Consider the following 25,774-nt stretch of genomic DNA (forward strand, 5'->3'; position numbering starts at 1 on the left):
ACTCTACATCCTTCTAGTAAGGCTAATTTGTAAGCAAGTTCTCCCATTTTCGTAAGTATTAGGAATGGTCCATAATACCTAGGAGATAACTTTAAACATTTGTCTGTCTTTAAGACTTCTGAAGATTCGGGCACACTAAGATAGACTTTCTCATTTCCTTCAAACTCCAACTTTCTACGATGTGGATTTGCATTACTTCTTGCTCTATCTAAGCCTTTCTATTGCTATCTGTAGTCTGTACCTAATTTAAGCATTTGATTCATATCTTCAAGAAAGCCTTTGACTGCTTGAATTTTCTCTTTTTCAAGTCCAAATGTAATTGAGGATCTAGGTTGAAATCCATACATCATCATGAATGGACTAAAACATGTAGTATAACTATATGCAAATTCTAATATGGGTAAATATTATTCCCAATTAGTTTTCCTTTTACTTAAATATGCTCGAAGCATGTCCTCAATGACCTGATTGATTCTTTCAATTTGACTATCACTCTATAGATGATCCCACAATGCTCATATTCAAAGTAATTTCAACCCTCATAAATACAGGCCTCCAAAAAAGACTATCAAATTTTCTATCCCGGTCACTAACAATACTGGCTGGTAGCCCATACAATCTGTGGATATGCTCCGCTTTGCTAATTCAGGATTTTTAACCTCTTCTTTGGTTGGAATAAACTATACCATCTTGGTCAACCAATCCACAATTACCCACACACAGAGGTGCCCCCTCTATGTCCGAGGTAATTCAACAATAAAATCCATGGAGATACTTTTCCATTTGCCAAACAAGATCTCTAAGGGATGTAGGAGACCACCTACCTTAAGACGTCCAGCTTTATTGACCTCACATTTTTGGCATTGCAATGTCCTCCTGTATTCTAGGCCAAAAGAATTGTCTCTTCAGAAGTGCATATGCCTTCTGAATTCCCGAGTGCCTAGCACTCAGGCTATCATGATACTCAAATAGAATTTAGCACCTTATGTGATTATTATCCGGAACACATACTCTACCTTTGTAGAGTAGGTAGCCATCTTCAATACTTTTGCTTGAGTCCTTTATCACCAACATATAGTGTGTCACAAATTCCATGTAACTCCTCAATGAAAGCTCTTCCATTAATTGGATCCCTCCTCATTATTGCTTTTCATATTTCAAAAAGTTAGGATCAACCATTGGCATTGGCCTTTAGGAATCTACTATCTCAAGATAGAAGCATTCAAATGCAACACCTCCCGCTCACCTACGCCCTTTGCCTAAACTAGAGGAAAATGTTTGGGAGACTCTGTCCAGCATCACTGCTTGGAACATCTGGGTTACCCATAGAGCAGTTTTGTGATGGGAGGGCATCAGGTTCCCCCAACAACCACCCTTGTCACTATCTGGATGGATATCATTTACACCCTGCGTGCCATATGGAGGCGTGGGACTCTAGGTTCTAGAGGGACTACCGAAAGGCGGGAGTGTTTCTGCAAGGCTTGGCCTACAAGTATCTTCATTGTGAAAGGTATTCCCTAATTGTATACACCTCTCCCTTACTTGACAATCCCTAATCTAGAGATCCCCTAGGCCATGAGCTGGGTTCTCCAGAAACAGGCTGGGTTTTTTTTTGGGGCAAAAAATAGACTTCCACTAAGTATGAATAAAGCCCACAAGAGCAAGCTCAAGGAGGTAATACATCATGCTGTGCATGAAAAGACTCCTTAAAAAGAGGTACAAATTAACCAAGGTTGAGACTGAAAATGCCACCTCAACCATGTGGAAGACTGAAACAAGGGAGAGCCCCTCCATTCCTTAAGGAAACCAGCCCTCCTAGGAGAAGCTGCCCGAGAGGATCCCTGCATGCTCGTCCAAATGGCCATTAGTGTATGTATAGTGTCTATCCATATACTCGCCATAGTGTGAGAGGGGTGAACCTGGGATCCATCCAAAGCCTATATGCACCTGGCTCTCCAAATATGCCATGCTGAAATGCTCGCTAATGTCTCCCAAGAAGAGTCCACCAAGGCATGCACTAAACAAGCTGGTTTTTCTAACAGTCGGTGTGTTTTTTCTTTTCCCCATGATCAGCGAGCCTTGTGGATTGCTGATTTGTATGGTTGATTCTCGAGTTTTAATAGAAGGTTCTTTTCTCTTGAAAAAACAAAAAGTTTTGGCATGTACAACAGAATGATTTGTGGATATTATTCATCCTTGGCTTCTCCAATGATATTTTATAAAGCAATTGGTTTTATTTATGTAAAATCCGCCTGGAGTTTAGTGCTTCTGTTCACAATTCTGTAATTAACATTGTAATCAAAACCAAGCATTGTATTGGAATGCAAAAATATGTCAAGGGCCTAGCTTTGGCAAGGGGTGATCCTTATTCATACCTCATGCGGTGTCATTGTTTTTGTGTTCCACTTTCTATTTCATGTGATGAGCTCTATGATTTTATGGAAGTTTTTGTTCAATATTATTTTTTAGCTCATGGCTATTTACATTCAAACTGTCAATTGAATAAATAATTGGAAATACACTTCCGCTATATCACAACTCTAAAAAAGGTTGTGACAAAACAAATACTTGTTTCTTGACCTTTTGCAATCTTTTGTTATGTGAATGTTTTGTGCATATTTGCAGTTTGCCATGATACTTTCAGTAAAAAAAAATTATTCAATCTCCTGCTCCAATCAAACTTGCTACACCTACCTCCTCATTTTATGAAAAATCCTTATTGAGTGAGGCCTGCATAAACGGACATTATATCAGCAAGGTTATGAAAGTTCAAGATAATACCTGTTGAACTTGCTGCTCAAGTTTGTAGCCCTCTTGCTGCATCAATTGTCTTTCTTGTGCAGCTTTGGCTATAAAATATTGCGGTGAACGGTTATGGCCATCCTCTACTCTTGTTCTCTTTAGCAAACATTCATATTTAGCTTGAAGCTGCAAAAGAACTTACTTCATAAACAATTCTATCTAAAAATTAGAACACATTTACAAATTGGTGGTAAGCATGCCCTAAATTGTAAAAAGAAAAACTTAGATAAGTGAACTTTAAAACTATGAAACCCATCTCACGCATGCATGCATGCCTTCCACACACATGCACCCATAAATGTATATTAACATGTGTGCATGTGTGTGCCTCCATGCTTATACTTGGGTGTGCATCCATGAGTCTGTGTTACTCTTCCTCTCTCGGCATGCATAAACATCTGCGCGCGCGTGCACACACACACACACACTTTTTTTTTGGGGGGGTGAAATCTTTGATTGATTATATTGTATGAGTAGCAACCTCAAAATAAGGTGCTACAATTACATCAACTGAAAATTTCAGTATATGCCAAAAAGACCTCATGATCTATGCAACGGGCCTACAAGCAATCAAAGAACACCTAAAAAAGCCAAATAGAGAGAGAAAGTAGGATCACCAAAGACTTTACAATTCCTATATGTCCATAAAGTCCATAGTGCCCAGTAGCAAACCCAAACGAAGAAAAGATGAAACTCCGGTCTGGATGGATGAAACCCAAATAGCTAGAAGAACTTCCCAAACGGAACAAATGGGAATCTCGCTCGTAGTCGATGTTGAAGCAGATAAAAAAACTCATGAGAGCACGGACAATGCCAAAACAAGTGAGACACTGTCTCCGAAGAAGCAGAACATATGTAGCAAAGTACAAGAGCAATGTGTCGATGAGCTAATAGCTGTCCAGATGGAAACACTCCCAAAAGAACTCGCCAAAAGAAAACTTGTTGCCGAAGCGGTACTTTATAGGCCCAAAGTTGTAATATTTTCCTCCACCACTTAGTTGGGCGATGCATTTGCCAAACAAAATCACCTCTCTCTGAAACCCAAGGTTGAGGCAAAAGGATTTTATACAATGCAGATACAGTAATCTGAGATAGCCTCAAAGGATGAGAAGAGGACCCTAGAGAAGTCAAAGTCCAATCTTCCAGCCGGTCCTAGAGTTCCAAAGGAGGAATCGGAACAAAAGACGAAAGCATATAAGTAATTTGTCGCCACAAAGGACGATAATGAGAGCCCAATCCATATGTAGTGGCTGCTAGAGAAAAGGGGAGCATAGTACCAGCATCATCTATAACATCAGCAACCGAGGTGATGCCTTTAAACGAGACAAAGTAGGAACGTCGAGGTTCCTGTAAAGCCAAGGGACGCTGAAAGACTTTTGACCAGTGAATGCTTTCAGCTCTCAGAGAATTCCCAAGCAAAGATTCCCGTCCATTCCATTCCAGATGAGAAAGAACATGCTTCCAGTCAAGAAGTAAGCGGGAGACAAAAGGGCAGCCAAGCAAAGTGCCATCAGTGCAGCCAAAAAAGAAATCCCATTGATCGACTTACCAATGACCAAACACAAAAATACTAATATGAGTGACCAGAGTCCTAATCATAAGAGCCCAAGGCTGATCACCTTGCAGAAATTGCAGCAACATTTTCCCCGTGGGCAAGAATATGCACATGAATATCCTGTTAGAATTATTATTATAATTTAGCAGTGACCAATGTAATGTAATAAGTAGGTTAGGGGCACTTTTCCCTCATTTAGAGGTTTTTCCCCTAACCACAGTTAGTTCACTAACTACGGTTAGTGAAGGATAAGGTTTTGTCACTTAGACAAAACCTATCCCACTTCTTGTATTACTCACTTCTTCTATTGCAAGCACTACATTCAGCTCTCTTGCTCTCACACTCTCTTCTCTAACATTTGGTATCAGAGCATCTGCTTCTCTCCCTGGACTTCTGTCATTGTCCGTGTGTGAGAGTGCTCTTAGATCCTGCGCTCCTGCTTTCTGGACTAGCTCCCACATCTTCTACTTCAGCTCCCAAGCTCACGTAACTCAACCTGCGCACCAGCCTCTAGGTGTCGTACACTCTGCTGTACAACCTGTGCTCCTGGACCGTACAGCCTTCCGCTACATCGTTTCGTACAATCTGCATCAGCTTCAGCGCCGTACAAATCTACAGGTGCCTGACAGCCTCCCGTACTATTCTGTACCTGTCCCGTCTGTACCTCCGTACAACAGCAACAACCCGTACTACCTGCTTCTGTTGTCTGTACAGGTATCTGCCCCATACAGGTATCTGCGCCGTACGTGTCTACTGTACAATCGTACGGACTGTCAGTTGTTCGTACAGTTGTGTAGCAGTCCTCAGTCGTCCGTACAGGTTGCCATTTTGTCCATACAAGCTACGTCAGGCGTCCGTACAGTCGACTACACCATCCGCACTGTTGCTTCAAATCCGTACACAGTACGGATTTTACATTTTGCAGCTCGTGTACTTTTGGTTGGCATCTGCACTTCTGCTCACGTACTAGAGCAGTTGTTTTCTGGTAGACATTGTTTGCAGATAGCCATTGTTTGGCTTAGATCTTGCAGAGAATTTGGGGCATTCTGTATTTGTGGAAACATTGCATTTGGGTTCATTATACCTCATATTCGATCACGCAAGACATCTATGGCAGCTTGGGTAATACTTGAGAGTATGTTTGCAGCAAGGAACAATGCCAGGGTTTCCTTTCTGAAGTGAGAACTTTCCCATACAAATATGGAGGAGGGAGATTCCATGAACTCTCGCCTCACAAAGCTTCAAGACCTCAAGGAACAATTGCTTAACATTGATGAAGTCATTCCGGATTCAGAGATGATCTCCACCACTCTAAACTCTGTTCCTGAGTCCTATCTCGGTTTCCACACCTCACTGAATTTGTCATTGAGGGGGGGAAGCAATCCTCTCTCCTTTCACGAGTTGGTAGGACTTTTGTTGTAGGAGGAACAAACACGCAGAAATATGGCAACCCGGGCTGGCGAGCATGCTATGCTCTCCAAGTTCAAGCCCAAGGGTAAAGGGCAGCATAAGCCACATGCCAATCAGCCCACACATTAGCATAAAGCCGATTCTGGACAGCCTTCTTATAAGGCACACGGTGATACAAACAAGTAGAAAAAGAAGGGCATCTGTCATTATTGCAAGAAGCCATGTCATTATATTGGAGAGTGCAAGAAGCGCATAGCCAAAGAAAAGAAAAGGGATTCCGGTATGGCTGTATCAGATGCATCAGGTCCACATTGCCATGATGGAGGAGATGTTGCAGCCAACTTGGTTGAAGAGCACTATGCCTTTTTGTCTTGCACTTCAGATTTTTCAGTGGGTAGTTCACATACTACAGCCACTAATCATGATGACCCATATGCTTTTTTGACTTGCAGTTACGATCCTTCAAAGGATGAATGCTCTTTCAGTGTTGATGAAACACTACATACTTGGTATTTTGATAGTGGTGCTTCAAAGCACATCACTTCCAAGAAAAATCTGTTTGTAACTTTGCATTCTTCACCCACCAAGAAGAGGGTAACTTGTGTAAATGATTCTTCTTATTCATTGTGTGGAGTAGGAGACATTATTCTCACATCCACTGATGGCACAGATTTCAGAATTTCAGATGTTCTCTATGTGCCAGGTATAAAGAAGAATTTGCTTTCAGTGTCCTCACTCAATAGAGGAGGATTTCAGGTTGTTTTTTATGATGACAAGTGTGCAGTCAGAGACAAAGAAAATGAATATGCTTTGAGGTTGTCTGGCACTTTGTATCGGGGTCTTTTTCAGCTTGATTTATATGAAAAAAGATCCCATCTTGCATTATCAGTTAGCACTCCCACTGGTGTGATGCACAATGCGGAGTTATGGCATGCCAGGTATGGGCACATGAGCTATGGCAGCGTAATGACACTTCAGAGGCATGATATGGTTGATGCATTACCTCCTTTGGAGTCGCCTCCTCCTCATGCATGTGAAGGTTGCATTCTTGGCAAAATGCATAGGCTTCCCTTCAAGAAGGATGGTGCAATGAAAGCTACAAGAAAATTGCAGCTTATTCACAGTGATGTCTACGGTCCCATGACGACACCTACTTTTGGGGGTTATCTCTATTTTGTTACATTCATAGATGACTTTACCAATTACACTTGGGTCTATGGTCTCAAGGCAAAATCATAAGTGCTTATGCATTTCAAACACTTTGTGGCTATGGTTGAGAATGAGACAGGACTCAAGGTGCAGACACTTTGCACAGATCGAGGGGGGGAATATATGTCTCATGAATTTGAGACATTTCTGAAAGAAAAAGGCATTATGCATCAGCTTACAATGAGGCTTACACCTCAACAAAATGGCAAAGCTGAGCGGAAGAATCGCACCGCCATGGAAGTGAAAGATGCATGCTCATAAGTAAGAAGTTGCCTCACAGGTTTTGGCTGGAAGGCCTCATGGGTCTCTTCAGATGATGTGTTTGAGGGGATGCTTCCTATAGCATTTGGTTCCCCCGCTGAAAATCAGAATTTACAGCAACCTCCACCAGCTCCACAAGTACAGATTCAGCCCCCAGCTGAATTGGTACAACCTCAGGGTGTGGATGAAGTTGTCAGGCAAGAAATTCAAGAGATACACACAACCAAAGCAGTCCCGCATTGGTTGCTTCAGACTCTCAGGGAGAGTAGGCTTGAAGATCCATTGCCTAGCAGAACTCATAGTGCAGTAAGGCACATGGAGGGAGCTCATTCAGTTGAATCAGCTTATGCAGGTACTCTTCTTGATGAGGAGCCTGAGACATTTGAAGAAGCAAAAGATAATGTGCATTGGATGGATGCCATGCATGATGAGTTGCAGTCCATTCATAAAAATCAGACTTGGGATGTTGTGGTTCATACTCCTATTCAACATTGAGAGAGAAAAAGAGGGGGAGAGAGATACACTGAAATACACACAAACCACAATCTATCTATCCATCCATTTAAACATATACACTAAAATTATGATGATAAATATGAAAGGCAATAAGACACTAGAAGTGACTTACTTACCTTCTCACAATGAAGATAGAGTCTCTTTTTGCGCACAGTTAGGCAATGGAGATCTTGTTGGATTGATTTCAGTTCTTTGCGTTGCTTTTCAAACCGAGCTTCTATTTCTTCTTTTCTCTCCTCCATGCTCATATTTAGCCTTTTCCTCGTATCCTCCATTCCATAAACAGCATCTAGATTGATACGAAAGAAAATGAGGGCCAACCAAATCAAGTGTGATTCCTTTAATATAAAAATTAAGGATTTTTGGAAGGGGTTTGTTAAAAAAGTGAAATTCTATTAAGGATGAATGTAATACAGAAATACATGCTCAACTTCAGTGAAAACCTCATATAAACTCATGCATAAAAGAAATGAGGCTATTGTAGCCAATCCAAGAGGTGGTATATGCCATGCAGGTCATATGGCAGTATATGCGAAAAATAAGTTGTAGTCCCACTTCTTCATGAAAGCTTCTCTCATGGCCACTGTGGCACTTGAGGAGACTTTAAAAACTCTTTTCGTTGATAGTTCAATAACTAAACAGACGAAAAGATTGAACTTGATGAAGATGAATGTCTCATTCAAGGCAAGACTAATGGATTCAAAGTTATAGCCAGAAAGAAAGCTTATTAAAAATGTTCGAAAGTCTATAAACCAACTCAATTCATTGAAGTTTGCAATGAAAAGAGAATTAGTAGACAGCAAACTACTCCATCCTCCATAGCAAAACGATAGTATTGAGCAACTTTACATAGGAAAACCAAAACCTAAAATATGCCTAACTATCTTTAAGGTAAACCAATAAACACAACTGATAAATGACAAAAAATCTCCTGAATAAAGTCTTCAAAAGGCTGTTAATCGTAAAGAACCTCAAATAGACAACTTAAGGAAATTTAGTCGCATGCCTTATGTCTACATTCCAGATGCTTGCAGAGAGAAATTAAATGACAAATAGATCAAAGGAATACTTGTTGGCTAGTGATGATCATAAAGCTTACAGTATTTGGAAACCTAATGCAAGAAAATTGATCAAAAGTAGGAATGTGAGGTTTGATGGAGGAGGTACTGACTATGACTCAGATAGTGGAAGAAAGAGAGAAGAGATGAAGCCATTGTTGTTGAAGAACCTTCATTTGAAGCTAGTGAAAAAGAACCTAAGCTTGATAATTTACTTAAATAGTTTCTAGGGTAAATTATAGATGAACTCTCCACTGGCGAGAATAAACTTAGGAGATCTATTAGGTTATGAAGGGCACCTGATTAGATTGAATGTGCTCACACTTTAATGACGACCATAAAAGATATATCTCAAGTCTGAAAAATACTATAAAGCTAAAAATAATCCCACAAGGCATAAAAGAGGAGTATTATAGCATCATATAAAATAAGACTTCAAAACCAATAGAGTTACCAAAAAGAAAAACTTCCATTGGTAATGAATGGATATTCAAGTAAAGAGTGATGGAAGTACGAAGCCAAATTGGTAGCAAAGACTTATGCCCAAAAGGAAGGCATAGATTATGACGAGACCTTTGCACTATTAAAACATAATATAATTTGATTGATTGTAACTCTTGGTACTCATTATGACTGGCCTCTCTATTAGATGAATGTTAAAATCGCATTTCTAAACGGTGATCCGAAAGAGTATAAGGACCAGCCATGAGGATTTGAGGTGAAAGACAAAGGAGGAGGTCTAGAAACTGAAGAAATCTTTGTATGGACCAAAGCAAGCAACCTCGTGCTAGCTTGAAAGATTGATGAACATTTCCAATACAAAGGATTAATGAAATAGAATTTTTATACGATGCATAATGACAAAGGCCAGGTTCGGGGGCCCACCCTACCTGTCCTCGTTGTCTTTCTATTGTGGAGACAAATCAGCACTGCTTATGGGATTGCAGATAGGCAAGGATTATTTGGAAGGCGATTGCTAGGATTTTCAGCTCTTTTGCTCTATGCCCCTTCTTCATGACTCACGGCTCAGTTTCTTGGCTTTCTCTTTTAGGGCCTCGGGTCTTTTTTGAGAGCCATGACTCATCTTGGGCCCTAGCGATCGTAGTCCTATGGAAAACTTTTGCTCATTGGTATGGTGCACATCTCCATCAAAGCTTATTTTTTGGTCTTTCAAGCTATTTTTAAGTAGAAGTTCCATTACCCTCTCTCTACAAGTTATTGCTTCAGATGTTGTGGGTTGCAGACTTCGTCACCTTTCTACATGTCGAATTTGGCTCTGAGTCTTCATATTGTCGTCTATAATGGAGGGACATCTGCTCCTCAAATTGCTTTGCTTGACAATTTGCTTCCTTTGGCAATGTTTATGTTTGTGTCGATTCAACCATTTTATATGTGTTCCATTTGTATACTTGAAAATGTTGCTTCTGATGAATCAATCATCGATAGACTCATCATTGGGTGGAGCTTTTGTTCCTCAACTTTTTGAAATCGATCATGCTCATTTGAGGGGATAACACAAAACCTCTCGACAACCTCCTCTTTTCTCTTTCTGCTAAACTCTTCTTGGTAGGGTTATCTAGGTGAGAGCTATTCATTTTTTTTTCAAGTTGGATGGCTCTTTTCCCCTTCACAATGGTGAAACGCTGTTCATCTTGAGAGATGATTTCGAGTTCGGCTTGCTCTAATTGAGCTTCGAAATCCTAAGTGTTGGGGACAAAATCCTCTTCTCCTGAGCTGTCCTCCATGTTCTCTCCACTGGTCCTTTCTTCCTCTATCTGTTTATCTTTCTTTTCTATCTCTACCCCACTCTCTTTAACCTGATTCTGTTTCTCTTCTTGTGGCAAAGGAGTTGGTTCCTCTACCCTTGTCTTTTCCAATGCCTCCGGGTCCTTACCCTTCTCAGCTTGCTTCTCTTTACCACGACTATTGCGGGCAGGGCAGTCTTTTATAAAATGTCCACCCAAACCACAGAGAAAACGTGAATTCAAGATATTCTTATAGAAAACTTTTTGTATTAGTTCCAACCCGTCGTCATCCAGCAGCCGAATGGCATTGGGAGGATCTATAGACAAGTCCATAAGAACATAGGCTAGCGGGTTTCCTCTAGGACTTATGAATCTCTCCGTTTCTAATCCTAGAAACTCGCCAAGAGGGAGACAAAGCGCATCCAACTGAGGAAAGAGCGACAGGGGAAGGTCTGAAACTCTACCCAAATGGGCGCTTTAGTGTCATCTGATTTGGTGATTTCATCTGACATCGATACTCATCTGATTTGCTGAATTTCACCTTTTATATTGTTATTCAGGTGCCAGTTTGACATTTCAGCTCAATGTGCTTCACAGTTTATCTTTGCAAATCGTGATGTTGCTTGCACCACTTTGCCATCATCACTTCAATCGTTAATGACGTTGTTACTTTCTAGACAACTATGATTACATGCCGCTCATTTAACATAGGATTGCAAAGTTGTGATGACACATCATCAAGACCTCTACTACAGCCAAATGCTGCTTGTTGTATACATCCATTGGAGGTGCCTTTCTTTTAGGTCTTTGTTTTCTTCTCACTTGACTTCATTGCTTGTGGGTACTAAACTCGGTGCACTTCAATCTACTTGTCAAATCTTTAAATGAAATGATCTTCCCTGATTTCGATGATCTATGCTCGGAATTTTTACCAATACTCGGGACAGTCCCTCGTCTAGAACACTTTGTCCTTTTTCCAGCTGCAAGTCAGCCTGCTTTTGATGAAGTAGACCACCGGCGCTTTATGTTTCCACCAATCTGATCCTCTTCTACTGTCGAGAAGCTCAAGCTAATTGCCCACAAGCAAGTGCAAAAGGATGCCAACAATTGAGCTCCTTGTTTAGGTTTTCTCTAGATCTATATGCAAATCCAAATTTTGTTGAGGCTGCAAGTCTTCTCTGCTTGCAGAGTCTTCTTTGCTACGCCTTTAGCTGCCTAGATGCAGGCTTTTTTTGCACAAATTACTCGTGCATATTCCTTCATAGCCTTACCGAGAATGCTTTGAGGAGCCATGCTCAGGTGTGTGTGACATTTGAGTATTTTTCCACATCCCATTCTGGGATAGTGATTCTGTAATATAAAGCAACAAAATTTTCACCCAAAAAAAAAAGTGTGACATTTGACTTAGACGATTGCCCAATGTGGTTTTAATCATCCTGATTCCTAACTATCAACTACCTCAGGGGAGAATTAATTAACTGAATTCATAGTTCATCATCACTTTTCTAACATTGCCGGTACGTTTTTTTAACTTTGTCATGGATCGACATTGGTTGTATAGTCCATCATACTGGTTGTTGCCACTAACTCCTAGGTTAGTGAGATGGGGCCCTAGGAAGCAGGCTGCAAAGCAGTTGATCTCTCTTCTCATCAGTGCCCTCAGAAAGATCTTATATAATTTTCACAGCATAATATGGAAAGGTTCTTTTTTATGGTGGGGGTAGGAGAAGGGGGGCAGGGACATTCAACAAGCAATGGCATCCGCATTCTTGATGGATCCATTCTCAGCCACTGGGTTACTTTGAAAAGAAGCGACCACACCTTGGTAGGTTAGGATATCATAAGAGACCTCTGTTGCCACTACGGTCATGAACTGAATTAGAGAGAAAAGCCTGAAGGAGAGGGTAAGTCACTTAGAAAATGATTTCTCCTTGTGTTCAAAAATCATCGAGACCTCTACTGCTTAACTCCACACATTGTCTTCTAAAACCACTAGTCTAACCACTTATGAACTCTCTTTTTTTCTCACATGCATTTTTCCCATTGTGATGTATGGAGTATTTACATACAATAGTTTACAATCGATAACTTAAATACATTAACTTCACAAGTTTTATTTTCCCTTGTTGAAAAAGTCAACTCTTAAGAGGAATTTTACATTTGAAAAAGCAATTGTAGAATGAACTGCATTGAAATTGCTTTATACATAAGAGTGATCACAATAATTATCAAATGACTCTTCCAAAAAAAAAAAAATCAAGCAAGGCGAATACCTGTTTTAAGGTGTAAGATGGCTTGTAATCTGTTAATTTCCATCTGTAGCAGATCACGTGCCAGCATCTTCTCCTCTTTTTCCTTCACTTTAGACTATGAAAAAAGGAAGCTGGACTCATGAATTTGCTTGATAACAAATAGTCTAGAGACCAAACAACTTTTACTTTTTGTCACTTACAAGATCAAAGAAAGGCTTCTAATTTACAGATTTTATCCACGAGATCTTAGAGATTATTTACTATAAAAACATGTAGCAAGTCATATTTTTTGGGAGAAATAAAGAAATGTACATCAATTTGGCACACCCATGACTTGCAACAATGATTGCTTCATTATTGCCTAATGCTAGCTAAAATAATAGAGGATTGGGCTTTCGGACCTTCATATGTTAATTATCTTCAATCCCTTCATTGTAAAGATTAATCATTTTAAGCTCTCTATGCTTTTTTGAAAAGAAAAAGAAAGAAAACAAACTTAGCAGGGCAAATCAACCGCCTAGCCACGCCTATGGCTATGGCTAAGGGGTGGCATAGGTAAAAACATGACTGCAAGTGGCAGATGCTGCTGTGGCTAAGCATGCAACAAAGGAAGAGGACGCAGTGGCATGGCCAGCAATAACCAAGGATGTGGCTGTGGCTAACAACAGCAGATTGGATGTCAATTGAGTGTGGCTTGGATGTGGCTAATAAGAGCTTTGACTAACGGTTTCAAAAGAGACTACTTCCAGCTCATGAGAAATTGGGGATTGGTTTATTAAAGGTTAAAGAACTACTGAGCCTACTGTGTCTCCATTGCTAACTAAGGCAGTAGTGGCATGGTGCAATGCCATATCATTTAGTGTTCTGCCAAAACATTCTCCGATCTGTCCTAGACCAACAATCTTGAGCACAACGATGCATTCATGAAGTTTGAACGGCAGCCATATCTCACGATGACTTTTAGAACTACTCCACTGCCAGCACTTAAGACAAAAAATATTAGCATCACTCTCATTGGATGGGGAGTCCACTTTTAGAGCTACTCCACTGCCAGCATGACACCTGGGAGATTTCTTCCCCACTCTCATTGGATGGGGAGTCCAACTGCCTTGTCCCAAATGCTCAGCTATAAGAGAAAACGTTAAGAGAAGGGACCATCCTGTGACAGGCAATTGCATGCTTGTATTTGGGAGAGATTGCTGGTTTGAGAGATTTGGCAACTTAAGCAAGAGCAGCAGAGCTCCAAAACAATTGTTCCTCATTGTATGCACTTGGAATCTTGCACAGCTGCCGTTGTCTTTTCAACCAATAACTGGTTGTCTAGTCATAATCTCTCACCCAAGTACCCTTTTGGGGTAGCCCTTCTAGAGTGCCTAGGCGGCGTGTGGGTTGGGATGAGTTGGGATACCCCATGCATGTGACTGCATCTATGTGGCACCAATGCATTCGTGGCCACTTGAGAAATTTCATGGCTTATTGATACAGTTCTGTATTGTATGCAAATTAATAGCTCTATTTACTGTAATTCATAGACTTGTAATCCATCCAAAAACATATAGACGAGATATGATTTGGAAAATGGATTTTTAAGGTCATGCAATGAATCATCAAGACTTGTCACATGTTCTAACAAAATCAACTCACTTTACAGAATTTCTTAATTTTAGAACTCACCTCATCTCATTATTAGTGAGAATGACAATTAGCCACATCTCTTTCATTTCCGTCTCTAGATGAAGAGAAGATTATATGTACAAGCACACAAAAAAAAGCGATATCTTTGTCTAGTGGATTTACGCCTTTACAACAAGATACAATGACCGATACAAGACTATATCCCAATCACTGTGTTGGCCTCTCACAGATTTTTGTATATTACAAAGTAAGAGAGGAGTAGGGGCAGGGGGGTTAACATAGGTGATTCAAGGACTATTGAAAAAACAAAGAAAAAGTCTCTTATCAATTTACTGGTAAGCATATCCCTGCCTACAAACCTAAAGAAAGAAAAGGCACATTTTTAAAAATAGTAGTTATCCCTGCCTACATCTATACACCTACTGAAGGGAGAAGTACATTTACAAGACAAATTTCTTTCTCAAGTTTTGTGAGTTTGTTTTCATTTTCTTTGGATGGCATGACATTTGAGCCAATGTTGAGAAGATGTACACTGAGATTTTTTCACTGACCTTCACAGCATGTAGGCCCGTCTCTGAAGCAAGCATCAGCTCAGAATTTTTCTCCTCCAAAAAAGATAGCTTTTGTTCAAAATCTTCTTTTTTCCTTTTCGCTGCCCTTCCATCTTCTTCTGCCTTCTTAATCTGGAGACAAAGAAACAATAAACTTTTAGGGCACAGAAAGGCTGCAAGGTTTGATTATCTTAGCTGTAAAACATTATACAATAAAACTAATTTACTTTTGAGCTGATTCTAGATAGCCTCTGCAGTGAAAATGTTGCTAGAGATCACCATCGCTCAATCTCATGTAGTGACGTGTGCATACAAGTCTATGAAAGGAAGAAGCACAGTCTGAGAGAATAGTCGCACATGTAGGCAGCAAACGGACGCATGTATAATGCTCCAGAAACATGAACAATATCAAGAACAAAGGTAGCCATCAGAGTACCTCACACCTGCAGCCCTGGGGCAGCTCAAGACTGCCATGCTCCTGCTCTTACTTCACTCATAGAAAATCTGAGGTCCTGACAAAGAGAACCAAGCCACTGATCCCCAAGTCATGAAGAAACGAGAAGGAACAAGAGTACTGAGGATCATGGCAGTCCCTATCCATATGACTCCCGCATGCCTACAGTCCCATAAGCAATGATAAACCAACTCCTCCACAGACGAGCACCTAGGGCAAGTGGAGTCTGCCCCAAAGCTGGACCTCCACCTGTTCATTAGAATCCCTCCATGAATAGAAAGCCAAAAAAATAAAGATATTTCTATTTCTTCAGGATTTCCAGAGCCTCCTCCAAAAGACTCTCTGCAAATCTGCAGAAACCTAATAAATCTCCCAATGATGGACTTTGGAAGGTCTCCAACCTCTACAACTAATCCCGAGCCTCCTAGCATTACTAACCATGTAACCAAAGAAAGGAATACTCTTCTCTTGGTTCCGTGCAACAATCCATTCCCACTCTCTGGGGTCCCACTGAAGATACTTTATGGGGACTCCTCCAACCCCCATGAACCCGAGATAGAAAGACAAGGGCTCAGATCTATATGCCAAGTAGAGTCCTTGCCCTGTTTCACATAGCCTATGATCCTGACAGGCTGGAAAGGCATGCCCAAAAGAATATCATCTGAAGAAATAGACAGCCTGCCACTTGACTGTACATCAAAGACCAAGGCATTATCCTGTGCTCCCAAAAAAAACAATGACCTGAAGAGGAATACTTGTCGTCGAAAAAGCCCACATCCACTGTGAACAAACTATAGGCCTGTCATCTATATCCACCCAATCATGGGGTAAGGTTGCATCTATCTAAAGTATCCTCCCTGCACTTCCTCGACTAAAGAATGTTGTTGACAATCTTCTGGAAGCCTCTTAAAGGCTTTCTAAGAACCTATCGAGGCGGCGGGGCCCCTCTCCCACCTGGACCACTGCATATAATGAGACAAACCAAGCTGCCTACCATGCTCATCAAGTATATTGTCATTCCACATGACAGGCTTTCGAGAGAGGAGAGAGAAACTCTCTAAAGGGTATGTCTGAAAGCTGGCCCAAGCTTTGAGAATAGCGACCGTAAGTGGGTAGGAAGGAGATCTAAGACGAGCTGAAGTGAAAATCCATCTGGTGATGTCCATCTAGTCTCCACATGAGGAGGGGCTGCAGGTGTGAATGCAATGAATTTTAAAAAAAATCCATGGCTCATCCCCAAGCATAAAAGCTCTAACCACAAACTTGCAAAGCAAGGCCTTCCATTGCAAATCTGGGTCTATGATGTTGAGACCCCCCTTCTGCGTGGGAAGGATCAAGGTCTCCCACGCCACCCTTGCAATAGTGTCTATTGTGCCATCTAGCCCACTCCATAAAAAATTCCTTATAGTGCTTATGAGCTGAGTGATGCAATCCCTCGAGCTACACTAACAAGAGCAAACATACCAAGCCATGGCCAACAAAACCTGGTTAACAACCACCATGGTCCAACCTGGCTGAACTCCAAAAAAGGAGTTTCCTTCTAATGCTCTCTAACACCGGAGCAAAGTGCTGTGAAGAGGAGATACCCATACCGACCTGGCACCCTATGTATCTAACTGACACACCCCTCTGAGTACAAGTGAAGCACAAATCATCCCGGCAGTCCAGAGTGCCATTGTCACTGATCCAAAAGCCATTGGACTTGTTCCAATTAATGTGAGCACCTACTGCAATACAAAACAAATCCAAGGCTCTCCTAAAAGAAGTGAGAGTCTAAGAGGAGGCCTCCAAGAAAATAGCAAAGTCATCTGCTAGCTCAAAATCAACGAGGTCCTCCTCCTGTCTGAGCACTAGTCTGAGCCCAAGAATGTCAGCTCGAGATCTTTAAAAAATGCTCATAGCCTCAACCACAAATAGAAAAAGAAAAGAGGCAAGAGGGCATCTTTGACGGACTATCTGGAAATCTGAAATCTCTCTCCCCTAACTCCTCCAATAAGCACTTGGCTGTGGGCTGATCTATATCAGGCTGAAACCCCTCTGATCCATGCATCTAAAAATCCAAAATGATAAAGGGTGCCCTCCAAGAAATCCCAATCTACCCTGTCATAGGCTTTTTCAAAGTCCAAGAGTAGAATGGCTAGCTTTTTGTCCTCTCTGCATGGCCCCTCAGAAGCTTCCCAAAAAGAGAATATATTATTGAAAATGCTGCTGCCATGAACAAATCCCGTCTGCATGTCATGAATAAAATCTGAAAATATGGGATGCAAACACAAGCTGATTGCTTTCGCCAAGATTTTATAGCAAGTGCCCAATAAAGTGATAGGTCTCCAGTGTGACACTAAATTTCTACATCCCCCTTTTGGGATTAGATGTATGAGACCCTTTGTAAGTGAGTCAAGCATCTCACCGGAGTCCCAAACACCCTGCAAGGCTGAGGTGATGTGATCCCCAATCATATTCCAAAAGGTCAAGAAAATAGAGGGTGTAAGTCCGTTTGAACCTAGGCACTTTCCCTTATCAAGGATAAGAAACGTAGACTTGAACTTTATGTTGCTGAAAGGTGCATCAAGAGATACTTTCATATCTGGTTTCACCAACATAGGAATACACTATCATATGACCTGTCAAGCATCATCTGTGGCCTCGCTACTAGGATTCGCTGAGAGAAGGGAGGCATAAAAATATGTAGCTATGCCCATGACGGCCTCTGGATGTGATTGCAAAACTCCGTTTGAGACAATAAGTTAAGAAACACTCTCTGATCATGCATTTAGCCTAAATAGTCATTGTTTTCTCTCTCAAACACATCCTCTCTCTTCCAAGATCCGCAAGGTTTCCTTTCAATATTTCTAAGATCTGCAAGGTTTTCCTTCCTCTCCGCCCTACTCCCGCCTCCCCTGCTCTGCTCTAGCTCGCTGCTCTCCCTCCCTGCTCTACTTTAGCTCGCCCACTCGCTGCTCTCTCTCCACCTTGCCCTTCCGCTCCAACTCCACCCTACCCCTCTGCCACAGTCCTGCCCCCCGCTCCAGCTCAGCCCACCTCCGCTCCCCCCTCCCCTCCAGCTCTGCTCCACCTGCACTCTTGCTCCTCCGTCCCTACCCGCTGCTGCGCCACCGCCCTACCCCACTGCCCCGCCTGCTTGCAGCCCGCTCCCTCCGCCTGCAACTCCTCCTGCTCTGCCTTGCCTGCGCCCTCGCCTGCAGCCAGCTCCCTCCGACTGCATCCCCTCTTGCTCCGCCTTCGCGCCCCCGGCTGCTTGCCCCGCTCCTATCTTGCAACCTCCTCTCCGCCGGCTGGCCACCCCCCGTGCCTTAGCCTCTAGCCTCTAGCCTCTAGCCTACCCGCCCCCACCCACGCTACTAACCCACTCCCCCCCCAAACCCCCGCCGCCTTTTCATTGACCTCCAGACCCAACCCTGGATGTGCCTCTGCCGTGGGGGGGGCTCGTGCTCCTGCTCCTGCACTAGGACCTGCACCAAGGATACAGAAGTCAGTCCAAAGAGATGGGAAAAGGTGAAAAAGAGACGGACGAAGTCAAGAAAGACGACAAAAAAAAACAGCAAATACAACTGAAACTGGAGGATGTGAACACACGCTACAATCGAAGCGGACTTGGGGTTGGTAGCAAAGCTAAGGCGGGGTCCACCTCAGTCTCCGCTTCTACTTCTACTTCAGCCCTCACTTCAGTTTCACTTTCACTTTCAGCCCCCGCTACATCCTCAACCTTCAGCTTTAGCTTCAGCCTCAGTTTCAGCTGCAACCTCTACATCCCCAGCTACAGTTATTGCCAACGACATACCCATACCCGTGACATCGTCTGCTTCCCTCTCCCCTGGGATAGGGGGGTTGTCACAGATTTCATCCCTCCCTTCCTCTCCCATTACAGGTCTCTCACCACTTATGAGACCTACTTCGGAGGTGTCATACACTGCTCCACATTACGCCTCGACCTTTCTCTCCCCTCTCCCTCTCAGTCAGCCTATGCTCCCACACCCCATTGGGATCACCTCATCCATGCCACTGTCATCTCCATATCGTACCCACCTCACCCAGTCACCACCCAACCTCCAACCTCATCCTCACACTTTTATGGCACAGCCCTTCCAGTTTCAGCTAGGACACGGACGAGCTGACCCATCAGAGGCTTGGGAGAACTTGTTGATGGAGATACACAGTATCCGTGAGCGCGAGATGGAGCTAACAAACTCGCACAGGAGCATGTCCGCTTCACCCAGGAGCAAGGGCGCGTCATACAGGAGCAGGCTCATGCTCTTCGAGACCAGGCTGATCTCATTCAAGGACTCAAACAGGATATCTCGCAGCTCCGACAAGAGGTCACCGCCATACGCACAGTCCCAGGGAGCACTCCAGTTGTTGAGGCACAGATTGCAAGCATGCAATCTTGCAATTGAGGAGACTTCCAGATGGGTCAACGTGGTGAAACAGGAACTTGCAAGAGCAGCCGTTTTGGCTACCCTCATGGAGCAGCAATAGAGAGCCAGTAAGGCTCTCAACATCAAAGTCTGTGGGATCCCGCGCACTGAGGCCACACTGATGATAGATGCGACAGCCTTCGTGGCCACTACTCTGGGTGTAGCTGAGCACAGGATCGAGATTGCACAGTGGGTGGGGAGAGACCTCAACCGAGTGACGCACTACAGTCTTTTTGTGAGTCTCATGATTTGAAGGTCAACCTAGGTAAAACCAAGGTTATGATCTTCAATACCTCTCGAACCGTCATGCACCAGGAGCAGTTCACGTTTGATGGGTCACCTTTTGAGATAGTTTCATCATACACGTATCTTGGGGTTGTCTTCTCCGGACCCATCTCCACTATGAGACCCGGGATGCAGGCCCGCTTGGACAGAGGATACACTTCATTGGCCAAACTAGAGAGGCAGTGCTTCCGCTCGCACTAGGATCCACGGACCAAGGGGCTGCTTTTTGACTCCTTGGTCCGCCCAGCGGGGATGTATGGCAGCCCTTGCTAGGGGCCAGACTTGTCAAATATAGAGTAGGCTCGTGTGGAGCCGCTACGGGTTCTCATGCTATCACGGATGATTCGCGGTAAGCCATCCGTTTCTCACCAAATCGTTCAGGCTGAGTTTGGGTCATCCCCATTACAGCTAGATGCTGCATTTCAGGTCATCACATATCTGTACCGAGTCAGGGAGTATCGGGATTACACTTCTGGGCACAACAGGCTACCATGGCTAGCATCGTCTTGCTCTATGGCTCTTTCAGCAAGAGGTGACTAGAGATGCTGGTATGCACGCACAGAGAGATGGTTTGATGAGCTTTGACGGGCTAGAGGTGATTATGGGGGTCTAGGATGATTTGCAGTAAACCCTCGGACCCCCATCAAATTGTACAAACAGAGTTCACCATGACACCACTCCAGATTGATACCGTTTTCCAAATGGTGACATACTTTCATAGTGTTTGGGCTTTGCCCAGCTAGAGATTCCCGAGGCTGACACTATAGTCATCTAGACGACTAGCTGAGAGAGGGGTCAGCACAGCCTGGTATGCACATATATCCAGATAGTTTGCTAGCCAAGTATCCAAATGGATCGACTCTCCCAATTCTCGTACAGCTTGGATGCCCCATCCCCTCTAATCCCGCGAGATGAGATCAACAACTGTATCATATGGTTGGATATACTTGAGCTCTAGACGTCACGGACTTTCGGTGGAGACCAAGAGTTTCCCACCAAGATCCAGTTTTATGAATTATCGCGATCACTTTCTAAGAGTTTCAGGGGATGGAATGATTATCAGACCTTGGTACCTAGAGGATAGACGAGTCTCACATGCACTGCGGATTGCCACGGGACAGATCCGGGTCTCATCACATGAGCTAAGGATCGAGGCAGGAGAGCTACAACCACACCTAGAGAGCAGCGGATTAGCAAACTATGCACATTGAAGGAGGTGGAGATAGAGGAGATGCGGAGACACAGAGAGACTCTACCAAGATAGATCTGACAACAAGGGGTGTCAGTGCCACAAGAGATGAAGATAGATCGAGCACGATAACATGTCATAGATTTCTAAGCATTTGAGTCAGTCCCACACACAATGGAGTGGAAAAAAAGGAGGTAGCTGGCCCAGATGGCTGGCTGAGGTACCCTAGAGAGGTGCCCTTAGCCACCCAAATGATACGCAGTTTTTCTATGCCAGCATCTCAAACTTGTACGACTGGGGGAAATAAGAATAAAGGGCAGAGGCCCATTTGTCCTTGGTTACCTCAGAGTGGATAAGTGGGAAGAGGTGACATAGAGCTACAGACCCAGAGACACAGAGACCACTCATGATGCAGAGGATGGCCACAGCACGCACGATGGAGGTCCAACTTATCTAAGCGTTACTCAAGAGGGGGCCACCAGAGTCAAGGTATGACTCTTGACACAACTCACTAGATAAAGAGATCATAGAGACCACGCCCCCCACCGCAACATGAGACGACCAGATAGAGGAAGAGATGCGATATCTTTGAATTCTACCAAGAGCTATCATAGCACCAAGATCATAAATGACACATGCCTAGCATCTCAAGATTTCTGAGTTTTGCATCCTTTTGTATTTTGAGTTGCCCTTTGTCTCAGCCATAGCAGCTTTCATGGGTTTACTTTTCTGATTATACCTTCTCTCATAGGACCACAAGGCCTCCAGAAGAAGAAACTAATGAATCTCTCTCTCTCTCTCTCTCTCTCTCTCTCTCTCTCTCTCTCTCTCTCTCTCTCTCTCTCTCTGTGGACCTGGTTGGCACCGAGAGAGCTCCTTGTGAAGCTCAACTTTTATAGGGAGCAATGCTTGCAGATCTTTGGGGAGGGTTTGATTAACCCGCCAGGGTACACTCAGATCCACCTACCACACTTATTTAGGATTGCCATTGGGGAGTTTCATCACACCGACTCTGTATCAAGAGTGGACGAGCGGAGGGGATACCTAGAGAGAGTCATATCTGCACACTGTGTGACTGACATGAGATCACAAGGCCTCCGGAAGAAGAAACTAATGAATCTCTCTCTCTCTCTCTCTCTCTCTCTCTCTGGACTTGGTTGGCACCGAGAGAGCTCCTTGTGAAGCTCAACTTTTATAGGGAGCAATGCTTGCAGATCTTTGAGGAGGGTTTGATTAACCCGCCAGGGTACACTTAGATCCACCTACCACACTTATTTAGGATTGCCATTGGGGAGTTCCGTATTTCATCACACCGACTCCATATCAATAGTGGACGAGCGGAGGGGATACCTAGAGAGATTCATATCTGCACACTGTGTGACTGACATGAGATCGAGTCAGAAGAGCATTTCGCCTTCCATTGCCCAGTCTACTACGAGATCCATGGACGATACCACTGCCTCTTCAGAGACGGCTTCAGGACTTCTCTCATAGCCAGACCAGAGGTGCCTCACCGCTTTCATTCATGAAGCGGTTCGATATAGAGAGCATCTCATCATATCACAAAGAGGGACGGGGTGCCTTACTAGACTCATCGGGTAGGTTGCTCTCTTGCGGGCACGCTTATCCAGATATTGCTTTACGCAGATGACGTGGCTCTCTTGTCTTCCTCAACAGAAGGGCTCCAGAGACACCTTGACGCACTACAATGCGCCAAGAGCAGTTCACATTTGATGGGTCACCTGTTGAGATAGTTTCATCATAAACCTATCTTGGGGTTGTCTTTTCCAGACCCATCTTCACTATGAGACCCATGATGCAGGCACGCTTCGGCAGAGGATATGCTTCATTGGCCAGACTAGAGAGGCAATGCTTCCACTTGCACTTTCGGGATCCACGGACCAAGGGGTTGCTTTTTGACTCCTTGGTCCACCCAGAAGGGATGTGGAGATAGTTTCATCATAAACCTAGCTTGGGGTTGTCTTTTCCAGACCCATCTTCACTATGAGACCCGCGATGTAGGCACACTTCAGCAGAGGATATGCTTCATTGGCCAGACTAGAGAGGCAATGCTTCCACTCGCACTTTCAGGATCCACGGACCAAGGGGTTGGTTTTTGACTCATTGGTCCACCCAGCAGGGATGTAGGGCAGCCCATGTTAGGGGCCATACTTATCGAATACAGAGTGGGCCCGTGTGGAGCGGGCTACAGGTTCTCATGTTATCATGGATGATCCGTGGTAAGCCATCCCTCACCAAATCATTCAGGCTGAGTTTGGGTCATCCCCTTTACAGCTAGATGCTGCATTTCAGGTCATCACGTATCTGTACCGAGTCAGGGAGTATGGGAATTACACCTCTGGGCGTAGCAAGCTACCATGGCTAGCTCTGTCCTCTTCTATGGCATTTGCAGTAGGTGGGGACCAGAGGTGTTGGTATGCATCCACAGAGAGATGGGGGCTCCACATGGATAGACTACCTCCCTTTCAGCACAGCATAGATGCTCCGTTTTCTCCCCTTCTATCACACGAGGTCAACCAGGTTATCCGTGAGGATCTATTACAGCTACACATATTTTGGACCTGGTTGGGACCGAGTGAACTCCCAATGAAGCTTAGCTTCTACAGAGATCACTTCTTACATATCACAGCAAAGGTTTCATTGACCCACCAGGATACACGCAAATCTACCTACCCCACTCACTGAGGATCTCTCTTGGGCAGTTCCGGGTCTCTTCACACAGACTTCGTATCGAGAGCGGCAGAGCAGAGCGACTACCCAGGGAGGGCCTCGCATATGCACATTGTGTGAGGATCTTGTATGCAGTATCGAGCAAAGTGATTGGTCTCCACTGCCGAATGTTTGACCTATCTCCCCCTTTCGAGATCAAACAGATCCACTCCCTCCTCAGGGATTGGGGAAGGGAGCCCGTGTCGAAGATCTCCTCGCAAGCTAGGCGGAAAGGGGTGGAGATGATCTCCCAGAAGTTCCGGAAGAAGGCCGGAGTCAAGCCATCCTCGCCAAGACACTTCTAGGTCGGGAGAGCCTTGAGGGCTTCCCAAAGCTCCTCATCTGTGAAGGGCTCCTCCAAACTGTTGCTCAAATCCTGCGAGACTATTGTCAGAACGTGATCCCAAACTACCTCACGGGCCACAAGACAAGCTTGAGTCATCCTCTGTGTCTAGAAGAGCCGGCTGTAAAAGCCTGTGGTCAGGTCTAAAATCTCATGCGGATCAGTGTGCAAGATGCCCTATGGATCACGAAGACGTTGTAACTGTGTGCCTGCTGATCAAGGCCTAGTGGTCTGAAAGAACTACTTAGTCATCCTGTCCCCCTATTGTACCCACCGGTCTCGAGAGGAGTGATAGGAGAACTCAGCCCGCCGACTTTCCGTGTCCTAGAGCTCAAGCATGCGCTCTCAAGCCTGCCACTAAGCCATTGAGATCCTGGGTCCTGCTCCCTAAGTCGCTCTATGGAGGCGAGGTCTCTCCGCAGTGCCCGCTCACACTCCTGAAGAGCCCTCCTCCGCCTAAGGGCATGAGCGTGCAACTCCTCACTGCTTCTCTGGATCGTATCGGCCACCCCACGAAGCCCAGCCCTCGCAAGGTGCCGTCTCTGACTGCTGCCAAATCTCTGCCATGACTTGTGAAATCTCCTCGTTCTGCAGAAGGTCCTCTAGGATGTTGACCCCCTTTTGGGGAAGACCTCAGCGGGCTGCTCTAAGTGAAGTACTTAAATCGTTGTGCCTGCCAAAATCCCGGTAGAGCCGCCTCTATGCACTGCTCAGTCCCCAACGTAGAAGCGGTCTAGCCTCTCAAGCAATCCATCATGTCTCCTCTGTCCAAAAGAGAAGAGAAGGCTGCCAAGTATCCTGTTGAACTCTGGCTCTCGCCACGGGTCTCTGCCACTGATCATGAAAATGAACTGCTCCCAGGTGCTCCACTCTGCTGCTGGCATCTCAGAGGAGGAGGCACCGCCCTGCTTGTCCTCCCCAAACTCCAAGTTGTTGAAGTCCCCTCCAACAATCCAGGAATCTACATCTGGAAGACACTCTGTCAGCCTCCTCCAAAAGGCCGGACGGCGCTGTCTGCACACTAGGGCATACACATTCAGGATCCCAATCCTGGACTCTGCCATCCTAACTCCCACCCTGATCATAAACCTTTGGAGCCACTGTCTGTGAGACCGATATGCAGACCCCTCCGCTCTGTCCTAGTGCAGGGGACCACACCTCCGGGCATCTCCCTGGGAGGAGGTGGTGTCACCGCCTAATGTCTAATATTGAGAACATATGCTCCTGAACCAAAAGAATGTCCACTGCCCGCCCTACCACTGCCCTCTGCAGTTCGTGTTGAAGGATCAGGTGCTGCAGTTGACTACGAGCACGGTCATGGAGCCCGTGCACGTTCCAACTCACTA

At 44.3% G+C, this 25,774-nt stretch overlaps 1 protein-coding gene across 1 annotated transcript in view; it reads right to left on the bottom strand.

Moving 5' to 3' along the window:
• The window catches only part of LOC147879582 (coiled-coil domain-containing protein 39-like), a 47,957-nt gene that overhangs the window by 2,491 nt on the left and 19,692 nt on the right, over window positions 1-25,774 (bottom strand). The window contains exons 10-13 of the mRNA XM_087371405.1: window positions 14,995-15,126; window positions 12,830-12,923; window positions 7,870-8,042; window positions 2,782-2,928 (exon numbers count right to left, since the gene is read on the bottom strand). Coding sequence (XP_087227531.1) covers window positions 2,782-2,928; window positions 7,870-8,042; window positions 12,830-12,923; window positions 14,995-15,126 — 546 coding nt within the window. The remainder of the gene's footprint in view (window positions 1-2,781; window positions 2,929-7,869; window positions 8,043-12,829; window positions 12,924-14,994; window positions 15,127-25,774) is intronic.

This window comes from Dipteris shenzhenensis, chromosome 33 (assembly GCF_047967505.1).
Source record: "Dipteris shenzhenensis isolate YYH24624 ecotype China chromosome 33, Dip_SZ_1.0, whole genome shotgun sequence".
Taxonomy (NCBI): domain Eukaryota; kingdom Viridiplantae; phylum Streptophyta; class Polypodiopsida; order Gleicheniales; family Dipteridaceae; genus Dipteris; species Dipteris shenzhenensis.